Raw genomic sequence first — 13,617 nt, 5'->3', positions numbered from 1 at the left:
ATAATTATATTATCAATGTGTTTTTTTAATGAAGAATGATATATTTGCTTTTTACTTATACGTGTGTGTGCGTTCATATGTAATACATCTGTTTTCATAAAGCAGAAATGTTGCATCATGCAAAATATTCTGCAAACAAATTGTTTTGTACATGCAAACATTCGTTCAATGGTGATTATTCTGTTTTCTTTTAGATTATGCGTACATCTTTACAACAACCCTGGTGATTTAATAGATTTAGCACTTAAATGTTCACGAGTGTTTCACATTTCCATGGTCAGATCTTGAATATTATGTGTATCTTTGTTTCCAGGGCCAATTTAAGGATTAAGCAAATGACATAAAATACAAAAACTGCATTTAAACACACAGTTTAGTAGAAAACAATTTCTACATGAAGTATGATAGATTTGTAGATGTAACAAACCACTATAACAGACATTTTATTTAATATAACACACGTTTCAGTTCTCCTTAGCTCTCCCTCTTTGCACACACACACATTTTCTATAGTTTCAATATTCAATGTTGTTTGATTAAATATATATTTATCAATTAACATCACTCTTCTCTCCATGTCTGACTGTAGACGGTTTATCAGGATCCGTGCCAATGGCCTCATCCCGGGCTTTTTCGACAAGTGCACACAATCCACTCGTGTTCTGAGTCATCTGTTGGAAAGATTTAATTTGAAATTATCGAGAGTTTTTCTGGTAATGGCACTAGAAACAAAGTTTGGGTGAAAAGTAAATTGTTTCTCTAAACGTTTGACCTGTCTCCAAATAGGAAACAGAAATTCAAACCGCAGATTGAAGAGTGGAGGGGTGCACAGCGAGGAGCTGTATTCATTTCCAGTAGCCTGCATAATTAAACTGCAGGTCATTTTGTGTGTGTGTGGCTGCGACAGTGAAGTGCCATTCAAGTGGCTGGTAAATGTGTCAAATCAAGATAACGCTGACAATTACCAGAAAATAACTTCTCAGAGACACTTCAGACACCAATAAATAATAAGCCCCCCCAAAAATGGACTGCAATCTTTTTTTTTAAACCGAAACGACTGCCAGAGGAGATGATAATAAACCAGTTTTTTCATTGTCAAAACTGAAATGTGTAGCTAATTGCAGGGGAAGTGAGCTTTCTCTGGAGCGCGTGCAGCTGCACGCACTTGAGCAACTCGCAGGGCCTCACCCCCAGGTTCCACTGCGCGCGGGCCTCCATTGTACGGGCGAGCAGGTCTGCAGCTTTTGGACTGATTGTGTGTAATTGCCAGCAATGGGCGTCAACACTAACAGCCACTTCAACAACAAAACACTCCCCCCCCCTCCCTTCCCTCGTCCCCCTGTCTGACTGTCTCTCTGTTCCTCTACCTGCTCTGATCGGGGAGGTCAATTGAACACATCGGACACACGGGGACAGCTGCCGCGCAAACATTCACACCAGTCTTTGTGACACACTTGTTAGCGGGGGAAAGCAATTACACAAAGCCGACGTGACACCGTGTCACCGTGTTGCCATGAGACTAACCTCACTTAACCACAAACCACAACCTGCCCTAATGATAATTAGATTGGGGGCATTTTCATATTTGCTGTAATTCTGCCCTCTTGAGATCGTGAAGGAGCACTTTTCGCCGTATTTAAGTCACGTGCAATTGGTACCCTGAGTTATTTCATGGCACAGGTGGCTGGTATTATATATGTTTAATTTCCTGCAATTTGAAGGCAGCGGGGGGGGGGGGGGCATTTTTGTTCCGGTTTTGTTCAAAACTAACCAGTTTAGGTGAAATCAGTGTAACGTAGACTGGTTTTAACTGCTCAGCCGAGATTTAAATGTCAATAAAGTAGCATCGCGTTATTAACGTGCGTGTCATGCTGTTCAAATTCACGCACACAAACACACTTTGTGTTTGTCAAACAAGGTTTCTGGTTGATCTCCATCTTGACAGTTACAACCTGCATGAGTGACCTTTGCACAGTGTACACACACACACACACAAACACACACACAGAGAGTGTGTGGAAGCGATAATGGCACCTTGTTTAAGTCTGTTTATTTTAATCCTTAAAATACTCTCGGAGGGAAAAGTGTTTCCTTCCAATCTAATGGCGGCGAATTAAGACACACACACACACACACACACACACACAAAGACAGACAGACAGACAGACAGACAGACATGGATCAATTTGTAGAAAACCTGCTTTCTTGTAGCATCTGCTGGATTTTTATCCCGACGTATAGAAAAATAAAGTTTTTTTTTAATCTAAATCATATGAGGAGCTCAATTTAAAGATGTCTCTGTAGTTGCTACATGCAGGGTCATTAAAAGCTTGTGCAAACACAGTTTGTGGTTTCCAACTGGACGCACACTCACCTGAATGTGAATGTGACCAAAACAAACATTCTTACATGTGTATAACACCTCGTTTTATTTACTCCCACTTTAAATGGCTTTTCACCAGAGGGGATGTGTTTAGTAGACGTTCACTGTCGCGTCAATTTTTTTTATTTATAAATCCCTACTTTTTAACATGTTTTTGAGAGATATCTTTATCTATTTAACACTTTTAACACCAAGCGTATCGCAGACGACACGTTTGCGCAAGCGCACTTTGCATTACCGTAATTACGCAACAGTTTGTGCTATCGGAAAAATTCCAAAGGTTTCTGAAAGCTGTCAATGTGTGGTTATTACGGTAATTTCACTCGCACTGTTTCAGGAAACCAGCGAATCAGCATCTTTGTCCCCAGAGAGTTTGAAAAACGCCTGTACATAGTTCCCATTTGAGTGTTATGTGTTATATACTGTACATATTTCAAATTTAACACACAAAATCTATTGTTCGTGTCCAACCATTATTTCTAAATAAAAGTTTTAGTTTTTCTTCATTTCAAATTGTAGATACACCATTTTAACATGCAGTAAATTGTAAGTAACAACCAGATATTGAAAGTAATTCTGGAAAAATGGGCAAACTCACAGTAAGACCGCTGTAACATTATCACTGAGAGAAATGGTTTGTAATTGTTGTTTTTCCTCCTCTGACATGTTTGGTTCTGGCTCATGCGTGACGTCAATTCATGCACAGGTGACAGACGTGACGCAGGGGACGTGATGTTAACCCTAACCCTAACTGGCAATAGGAATTACCTTTTTATAGGCTCTAAAAATCCTGGGTTTACCTGCTAATGTAAGTGTTAAACAGGCTTAAGTCATCTGTCACAATTCTACAGAGCAGCCACAGAAAAGAAGCCCAGATATTGATCTTTGGACATTTTAATCCATCTGTCACAGTTTACAGGATTAACTTGTGTCTGATGTATGAAAAATTAGAGTTTCAGGAAAGGCAGTGTGAGGATATATGTTCCACTCCCCAAGGCCCTGGCCCGATCTTATCTGTCTGAGAAACACCTCGGCTGGACAAGGACAAAGGGAGGGCCCGTGGTTTGGTCACCAGAGGTGTTTTCCTTGGCAGGGGAATGTTTTTCGGTGTGGAACCCTTTCTGCTGCGAGGTTTTCGAAAGGAAGCAGTTATTCCAGAAACAGGAAAATGCTACAAACAATATGGCAACACATGGCCCCTGCTGGAGCTGCCGCTGGGCCCTGCTCTGCTGCGGAGTGTTGCTGCCTGTTGCCAGGGGAGAATATACATAACTGTGTGTGTCTGTTTGTAGAAACAGGACACACTCAATCAGTCATGGTGGAGATCTGATTGTACAGATGTGGCCTGTGCATCCCCCCCCCCCCCCCACACTGCTCTTTAATTACTGTTTTACTGAGTAATGCAAATGTTTTATATTCCACCTCCAAACTGGAGCAACAACAATGACAATTTAAAAGCTTTGGGGGGGGGGAGCTAAGTTTCCAGAGACTTTCAAGTTGTTTGTATTGAAAATATTTAGTTGTTTGATTATGCGATTTGTGTTTCAGATTTAGCCGTAATGGTTTCATTGTGTTGTTGTCCGTCGGTTGTCTTTTTTACGCCGTGTTGTGACACAGTGAGGTGGCTGCAAGTGGAAGCACATGTTTGCCGCGATGCTTTCGCTATCACTAAGAACATCAAAACAAAATCAAATCAGAGTTCAAACCTGAGCCGCTCATGTCTATTAAGTGCTTAACATGAGCTGTTTTTGTTTTTGCATGCAGGGGAAATTCATGATTTTTGTGTGTTTATGTGTTGCATGATCTTGTTCACACATCTTTTTGCATCCTGTAACACCCTGTAACCTGTAACCATCATTATTGTTCATCCTCTCTCAGTTTAATGTCAACGTAGCCACTTGTAAATTACATAATTAGCAGCATGTTCCTTTTGTATAATATGAAGAAAAAGATGCACTGATTTGCCTGAGAGTCATTCAAGGAGATGAAAACCACCTGCAATCATTCACAACACAGTACGTATAACGGTTGATTCATCTGGACTGAATGATATGATACAGTATATTAATGCCAAAGTGAAAATATCAATCAATAATCGCACCTTTGTTCTTGAAGAATATATATATTTAAAATTAATTTGGATATTTGAATTTGTAACAGGGTTTTCGTTGCTTCTTACATTTTATATGAATATATAAGTCTTGAATAAATATTATTATTTAATAAATGCCAATGTATTTCAATTGCTTCCATATAGTGTGATCCACTGACTCTAAAACAAAATTGTATTTTATTTCTTATTTTGAGATTTCATTACATTAGTTGACTGTTTGATGAACATGTTGCCCTAACTCAGTTAAAGCAACAAGAGGATTTTATTAAGTTGCTCCTTTATCCTTTATTTTTTACACTGAAATCAAGTTTTAAGTGTATAAAATGGGCTCATGATATTGCTTCATATTTACCACTATTCAGTGAATCAATATGTGATCAGATTGTGATGATAGTGTTGATTCACACCCAGTGTAGTTTCACTGTGCCCCCCCGATATAAAGTAGTATTTAGTAACCTGTCCAGGTTGTAACCCACCTCTTACATTAGAAAATAAATAATTAAATGATTATGTTAGTCACTAGAAATATACATAAACATGTTAGATCAGTGTTTTTAATGTTGCCCTGCTCCGACACACCTGATTCAAACGACCAGCTCGTCAACAAGCTCTGCAAAAACCTGCTAACGAGCCGCTCATTAGAATCAGGTGTGTTGTAGCATGGGGGCAACATGGGGGCAACATCTAAAACACGCAGGAGAAGCCCCGGGTCCCCGAGGACCAGGATTGGGGAACGCTGCGTTAGATCGACTGAAATCTGGTACTACACCACATTTTTCAAAGTTAGACTCACACACCCGGATAATGTGATTGAGAGTCAAAGAACTATTGCATGTAAACATTCAGTCAGACCAGAGTTAGATGCGAGCTGGCATCGGGGACTGTGCACATGCACCACAATTCCCCCCCCCCGGCTCAAAGCTGCAAATAATAGAGGAAACCAGTAAATACAAAACAAACAAAACATGGCAAGGAGAGCAGTTTTGCTCTGTCATCTCAAATAATTGAATATTTTAAAAGTTCATGGATGGTAGGACGACTCAGAGCAGCGCTTGGCATGCTATAAACTAGTGGCCAGCGAAAAAACCCAGAATCCCTTTAAGCTTATTATGGTTCATTGTAGTGCTGCGCAGGCCCTACCATTATAATTGTTTATCCAAGCTGACTCGTATTTGGGGAGGAATTTGGGTTTTGCAATGCTTTGCTCGTGGATATTTTGACACACATTCATGACTGACCCGAGCTGCCTCTTGTGAAATTGTAAATGACTGGCTTGCAGTTTTGAAACATGCTATAACCGGATCACTTTTAAGCATTTCAGAAATGTCACAGCTTACTTTTGAGCTCACGGGACACTGGAGGCTGATATTTTATCACTTCCTCTATTATTCCTACTCGAAGTCTTGACAAATCCCCTCATATGCATGCTGGCAATTCAGCGGCTCCTTGCCGACAAAAAAAAAATCTGTTCAATTCCAAAAATACTCTACACCTCTTGGGAGGTATTAGCACCAGATCCTATTGTTTTACCACTTGGCACAACTCCAAGAAGGGCTGTTTGTTCATGTTAGCAACAGTAACTAAGAACAGTGGGACTGGACTGTCTTGTTTTTTCCAAGCTACAATATTTCATTCCAAAGAGTCAAGCTTGAATCATCTGCGTTGGAAAAACAGTTCCATATGTATCGGGTTTTTTTTGCAACTTGTTTATATATATGCTTTGCCCTCACGTCTTTATGGACTTACATCCACCAGTTGTGACGATTACATGCTGAGCTCCTTCCTCTTTCCTTGCTACAGCAGAACCCCCCCCCCCACTGCTAGGGTGGGTCTTCCCAGTGTCCCATCTTCCTTGCAGTTCTCGTCTTAGGCGGAAGCCATTATGCAATAAAGTCGGCGTTCACACACATACTGACAAACGTGTCCTCACTCACCTCCCAGGGTTGAAAAATAAATCCGCACAGGATACAGGAGCAGGCGTCTCAAGAATGATATTCCAAGACAAAGAGGGAGTGAGAATAAAAAGAGGGCATGTGATCTGTATATACCACATTATAGACATATACCCTATGTGTGTATGGGGGTATAAAATATTCTAACTGGGTTCATGTTTTTTAAAGGGTCCTACTGCTTATCCGTGTATCACCAGTTGGCCTTTTCACAGCAGCCATGTTGCCGTGTTTTAGAAGGAGAAGCACAGAGTTTGTGTGAAGACAAGTTAGGACGGTGTGACAGTGGTTCGGCTCAATGGCTTCAACCTTTTTCTCCTCGGGTGACGAAAGGACACATTCGTCGACTGCCTTTGAAGGACCCTAGAACATCCAGTCAAGCCAGTGTATCCTCCGAAGAATGGATAGTTCCCAAAATGCAGCCTCCAAAGGATGCAGCTAATGAAGCGGGATACCTCCCACCCCTACCCTCGAATGTCAAATAAAGGCAAAAAAAAAAATGCCCTGAGATAACTTCTGTTAGGCTTTGGTGCACTATAAATAAGAAATGACTTGACTTGACTTACACAAACATCTGTCCACACACGTGCACATAATCACTACAAAAAACAAGGCACACATCAATTAAATAGTTCCTGTTTGACTCCATATTTATCTAAATCAAAACAGTCGGAGCGTTGTTGGAAAGTGCAGTTCCTCTCCTTTTTCATCTCAACTTCCAAAAAAAAATCTTTTCCCCCTCATTCTTCCCCTTTTGTTCTCTTCCTCCCGGTCTCTCGCTCCATCAATGCACTGATCAATACCAGAACTGTAATGATGATGAACAATCCGCATCAAGCAGGAATTCGCAAAACATATTTTCGTCTCCTCACACATGCTGATGACATCTGGCGAGGATGAGGATGTGGATCCCCGCCGCTGTTTCCTTCTGTCTCTACGCATACAGTATGTAAATGAGATTTAAAAGCGTGTGGAGCTGTATTGTGTTGCAAGTATAGTTCATCTGAATACAAATATTCTGCTCAGATTTACATCTGTACTTTTGAAGGGGTGGGGAATCATACCTCCAACCCTTCCAGGGATCGTGTCCTTACACATAGTGTATATGTCAAAGGGTAACTAAAGACCGTCTTCTGAAACTAACTCCACCCAATGATGGATTTTGAAAAACAGTGAAGGGGTCGTGGTCTGGTCGTCAAATCTGACACCGAGTTGAAGCACTGACTGAGGTGCTCAGTGAGAAGAGACTCTCAATCGCTCAATACCACGCTTCAAGCGTTGGAGAGAGAGAAGAGAGGCAACAAAAGTGACACCGTCTGCATTTATTAAAGCGGGGAGGGAGTCTGGGACAACGAGCCTCGTGCTGAGACGGTGACGAAAGAGTGTACCAGTGACACACGTGTGGACTAAGAAAGCCAATGGCAAAATGCATATGCAGTAGCCGGTGCAGTAGATTCACAGATTTTTATCGCAAACTTAAACTTCAATTCTGAAATGTGAAGATTTGCACCTGGATCAGCTGCTTTCCATGGACATGGAATGAGCTGCAAATTATAATTTCACTGCACACACACTTTGCCTTCTTTAAAAAAAACAAACACCTTCAAAGTCGTCTTATGGACCGTCGTGAAAGAAACATGTTTTGAGGGGTTCAGATTAAGATTTTTCTTTTTTTTTGTGTGCCATCTTCATTTACTCTTCACCAGTGACACATGCACTGTTCCCTTTACTATGACACCCGAAGTATTCAAATAGACACAGTGGTTGCAGAGATAATCTCTGTGCTCTCCCGCTTGTTGCACTGACCCTCACTGCTGATCGCACACTTCAACTACTCCCCTCATGTTTGTTAAACCTTTCTGAATAAACTGTTAAACTGCTCTCGGGTTGATTCGTAACACATGTATCTGAACGGAACCTTCCTGGCTAAATAAAGGATAAATAAGTAAAATAAAATAAATGTACACTGGTTTGTAAGGAACAATTAAAAACCCATAAACTATCCATTCACATACAAAGAAGATTCTATAGGCACTGAGTGAAGATCCATACCCCATACAGATTTGAACCAACAACCTTCATGCACACAGCTCTGACCTAATTCACAACATTATGTAAAAACATGGCAGCGCTTTGCGACATGACGTACAAAGGATGTCAGAAATTGGGAATTCCTATCTGGACACCTGACAAACTGCATTCACTTCACATTAGGAGTTCCACAACCAGGCACTTGTTCAGTGGAAAAAACGTGTCTTGGATTTTTTTCGTCCTTTGACAAATAACACAGGACAAAACTTTTCAAAACGACTGAAAGGGCTTATAGAAGCATGCTTATCAGATGGCTTGTAGCAGTAATCTTCCATCAGAGAATCCAGGGATAATCCAATTAAAATCACTCCAGAGGTTTGCTGTTGTCAAATGTTTCCCATGTGACCACACTGTATGCTGTCAGACTTGCGCTTATTACACTAAGGGCAAAAACAGAAGGTTTTGACTGGGACAAATTTGATTCTAGAGCTTCACCAGATTTATAAAAAAAAGTGGTTTCAGTTATGCTTTTTCTATGAGGTGTGTTTTCAGAAACGTTGTTAAAAAGTAAACATGGTTTTTTACAGCCCGCAGTACGACCGGGCAGCCACAACGACTCCCTCAGTACTAATTTGGCCGACCGCTGCACTTTTAAGTCTGTGGATGTTCCTGAGGTATAGGCCTGAGTGGACATTTCCTTCCTTAAATAATAAAAATGTTATCGAAACAACAATTGAAACAATCACAAGACTCTGGCAGAGTACTGCAAACACGTAGGTACAGTTTCATGCCTCTTATAACCCTGAAGCCTAACTCATGGTGTGTGTGTTGTAAATTGCAAATTGAAAATATAAGATAAATGAACAATAACATGGTTTCAACTGAATGTTATTCCGAGTTATGATCAATTATGGAAACAAGTGGAGCTGATGAATTGTGTTTTAATATAAACGCGTTGCAATCTATCATTGACAAGACTTCTCATTGGACTTGTTGTGTGCTTAATTTGAAAAGTAAATTTGTGTTTGCTCTCGACTTCAGAGTTTCTCATTTACCTTGGCACCGCAGGCAAAGATGCCTGGATATTACTCAACATACACAGATAGAGCCAATTTGGCAACAAGTTAGCGGAGGAAAGGTATGCACAAACTGAAGAAATGTAAACAGCGAGAAATGGCTTCTGACTATGATCGAGAAGCTGTGAACATGTAACTTATATTTGGACTGTGGACTGTAGCTTGCAATGCCTCCATTTATAATTCATCTCCACAGTTATAATTGCTAGTCCATGATAATGGTATAATAAAAGCACCTTTGGGTTAGAAGGTATCCAAAGTTGCTCTGGATGTCATCTTTGGCGTCACAACAGGGATAATAACAGGATATTATCTGCCTCACCTGCGTTCCTGAGGAATCTGCCAGTGTAGGATGTGACAACTCTCGCGGCGGGATCATAAAATCCATCCCCGCAGTCGTAACATGAATCCGGAATAACGTGTGGAGGATGCAGATCAGTTAGTTGAGAGTCTCCTGTATAGATAGAGTAGATGTTTCATACTGAATTATTCTGTTGCACAACTAAAAGAGTCTAGTCTAGCAAAAAAATTGCTAGTTGCAAGTCTTTAACAGCAAGTGATGATCGTATGTAAAGGGAAATGGACAGTAGGAGTCTGGTTGTCGGTGACATCTGTGAAGTTTGTGTTGTATGGCTGTTGCCACATGATTCTAACCTGCAGGTCTGAGTCCATTGCACCTCTCGCTGAAGAAGCGTCTATCCACACCATTGCAGTAGTCCCAGTCCTCCTCCTGGTACTGCAGGCCGTCAGCAAAGGTAAACAACCCCTGGTCAATCCAAACAAATGGCATACATCTTTACTTCCTGCTTGTCCCAGATCAGATCAGATCAGAACATGCTGTTTCAGTGTCCCCATCAAACCGTTGCTATTATCTGCATCTGTAACCACAACAGAGCAATGACACCAAAGGGAATTTCATTCATTTCACTCCTCAAAGCAGTAAAGATATTATACCCCGAAACCTCAACAAGAGAAACAATGCCCCTTTTAGCAAATAACACACAGACCTCAATGTTGGGATTATTTCTTTGGGGGATCTGGAGGTTATCCTGTGCAAAGGTTTACATTTTCCTCCATTGTCTTTTGGCTGAGGCATAAGTCGTAGTGATTGATATCTCGAAACCTCAAAGGATGAAAACCAAAACTGTTTGCAGTTTTGAATGAAACTGGGGTGGAAATTGAGAAGAGAAGAGAACAGAAGAGGAGAGAAGAGGAAATGTTTAGTTTTGACTGACAGTTACAACTAATGATTAATTGTACACAATTAAACTTTTGTCATGTGACCCTTTAAATGCACATTAACTGTCATGAAAGATAATGAGGCTCAACATATACGCAGTATTTCAAAAGGATCAGGAAGAAATTAAGAGGTTTCACTGGAATGCATGTTTTCCTAACGAGGTTTCAGTTTATTGAACAGTTTTGTTTCTTTTCCAGTGAAACTAGATTCTGTTGGACTGGCACTGATGCAGGTGCGGCTAGGCCTGGGCCAAGGTTTGTCACGGTTCAGACCTGCTATCATTTCACATGAACCGCGACTGCAGTGATGATAATAATTGGAGTGATCGCTGTTGTGGCAAAAGCCCATGAAAGACTGCAGGAGAAACTGCAGCTTCACACAGGAAAAGAGGGAGAGAAACCTAATAACTACGACAATAATGGTGAGTGATTGCTAAAAGGGACCAGATGTGATATCAACTATAACCAATGTAAAACACAGTCGCGTGTGTGTGGGGTGGATCCATGTATTCTAACGACACACACACTTACACACACAGAGAGAGAGAGAGAGAGAGAGGGTCTGATTTCCATGACTTCAGAGGACATTGGATTGATTTACATTAATTTCCTACAGACTTACTCTAACTACTACTGGCCTAACCCTTGCTTTTTGTCCCCACAATGTGACTGTGTAAACAGATTTGAGTCCCCACAACATTAGTAACACCTAAAAGACAAACATACTTGTTTTTATATCTTAGTGAAGACACATCATAGACATAATGTATTCCCTAACCCCTTGCCCCAAACTTAACTATGTCCCAACAAGGCCAAACAGATATGGGTCCCCACAACATTAGTAAAAACCTGGATAACACACATACACACACACAGACACAGAACCTCACCTGTTTAGCTATGCCGTTTTCCCAAGTGGCCTCATATTTACTTCCATTAGGAAAGTGAAGCACTCCTTTGCCATGGAACATTCCATCTTTCATCTCTCCTTCATACTTGGTTTCTGTGGGGAAAGTGTATTCTCCTTTCCCCTCCATCCTGACGAAGGGACGAGCTGGTCACCACTAACTACTCACTATAAACCACTTATCGACAGGTAGGTAGACTTCATTTGTCTACAGTAAAACCCTTTTATTACATCAGAGGAAATACTCAGACATTCATGATAACCATTCATGCAAATTACAAAATAGTACACTCCTTCCTTTTAGTTGTTAAATGCAAACAAGGTAAGTCGTAAATTATGTATAGAGTCTTGCAGATTTTAGATTTATAATGAATATATATTTCTATATTGCAAGAAGGATGTACATGTTCCTATCAAGAGCTTTTGTATATAATGGAACTGGAAATAAAGTTTATTGGAGAAACAAAAAGACATTTATGAGGAGCTCAGGTGTGAAGAGAAAAAGTCACTTTGTATCATGAAGAAGTCACAGTCTGACAAAGTCATTATAGGCAGCAATACTGTGACATTACATTCATGTGGAGGATAAAGCAGTAGAAGATGGATGGACAATATAAATAAAGGAACATACTACACAGTTGTACAAAGAAAATTAGTGAAATACTAGAATCATATAAAATATACAGCTATACAAAGAACAAGACATGAAATATTACAATGCAACTGAACAATCCAATCAACAGCAATTATGTTCAGTATGAAATGCAAGTGTTTGTCTTATTCATTTGAATGTGTGAACATTGCCGTTTACAGTCATAGTAATTTACCTGCCATTTTTTGTGGTTCCTTTGTAACTGCTCCCAGTGATCTCCATTAATGTGCTGCTGTCCTCATCAACGTAAACATAAACTGCAGGTTTGAAACACACACACACACACAGAGCGTTGAGTCGTTTCCGTGGCAACGCAACAACAGAACGGGAGAGAAACTCTTGGTGACTCTGCACAGTGTAAAGAGAACACTGTGACGCTTTTACGGTGCAATAAAAGCGAATGTTCAAATAAAATGACTTTTTTTTTCAACTTCAAGTTACAGCTTCTTCTTTCTTTCTTTATTTTTACTTTTTATTTTTTACGACGTATGCGGGCGGCTTCCTGCGCTCCGTCTCTGACGTCATCAGAGCGCGCGCCCCGGCAGGCAGCGAAGTAAACTGACCTTCTCCTCGGCCTCGTCGCTGCTCGTCCCGGAGCCTGACGAGGACCTTGAATGTTTTTCAGCAGTTTGATTTCTCCTCGTGATTTGTTTTCCACGCGCAGCCATGTCCGCAACGCTGGAGATCCCCGAGCTGCAGGACCTGAAAGTGGATGAGGTGAGACGCGGTTAATGCTGAGTTTGATTGAAGACTACTGGGACAACAGGGCATGCGAGCTAACTAGCTGCTAACGCTAACTGCTAGTGTGTCCGCTGATAACTTTTGAAATAACTCAGATTTATGACGGCATTATTATTATTTTTGTTGAGCAATAACTGCTCGTGTGTGTCGGGGCATATTAGTGATAGCGACCATAGCAGCTTCATAGAAAATAAAATGTGTATTGTAATAAGAAGTTGTCGGTGTAGACAGCCCTATTAATGTGAAGTATGGTAAATAAATGTTGTCTCAACTGTTATTGATAGTCCTGAATTGCGCTGTATTTTTACCTCTGTGCACATTCGCATTAGTGTCTGACCCAAAACAAACTTCAGTCAGGGTAATGTCAGCAGCGTTCTCTTTTGACACAATGAACTTGTCCTTGAAAGTCAGGTGTCTGTAGAAGTGATATCATAAATGATATAGTAACAGGTGGTGGTTGTTTTATGTTTAATAGTAGACTAACTTTGAATATTGTAATTTATTAAATTAATCTTCAAATGTGTCA

The 13,617-nt window shown here is 40.6% G+C and overlaps 2 protein-coding genes across 2 annotated transcripts in view; one reads left to right on the top strand and one right to left on the bottom strand.

Moving 5' to 3' along the window:
* Window positions 1-32: 32 nt before the first annotated feature.
* morn5 (MORN repeat containing 5) lies at window positions 33-12,758 on the bottom strand. Its single transcript, XM_058617296.1, is given in 6 exon segments — window positions 33-632; window positions 634-671; window positions 9,875-10,006; window positions 10,207-10,318; window positions 11,682-11,829; window positions 12,526-12,758. Coding segments are annotated over 6 exon segments (558 nt in total). The 5' UTR covers window positions 12,573-12,758; the 3' UTR covers window positions 33-551.
* A 125-nt stretch (window positions 12,759-12,883) lies between these two features.
* The window catches only part of ndufa8 (NADH:ubiquinone oxidoreductase subunit A8), a 3,706-nt gene continuing 2,972 nt past the window's right edge, over window positions 12,884-13,617 (top strand). Inside the window, exon 1 of the mRNA XM_058618054.1 lies at window positions 12,884-13,067. Coding sequence (XP_058474037.1) covers window positions 13,017-13,067 — 51 coding nt within the window. The 5' untranslated portion in view covers window positions 12,884-13,016. The remainder of the gene's footprint in view (window positions 13,068-13,617) is intronic.

This window comes from Solea solea, chromosome 19 (assembly GCF_958295425.1).
Source record: "Solea solea chromosome 19, fSolSol10.1, whole genome shotgun sequence".
Taxonomy (NCBI): domain Eukaryota; kingdom Metazoa; phylum Chordata; class Actinopteri; order Pleuronectiformes; family Soleidae; genus Solea; species Solea solea.
The sequence above is the reverse complement of the archived record's forward strand: the minus strand, read 5'-3'. Positions and strand labels throughout refer to the sequence as shown.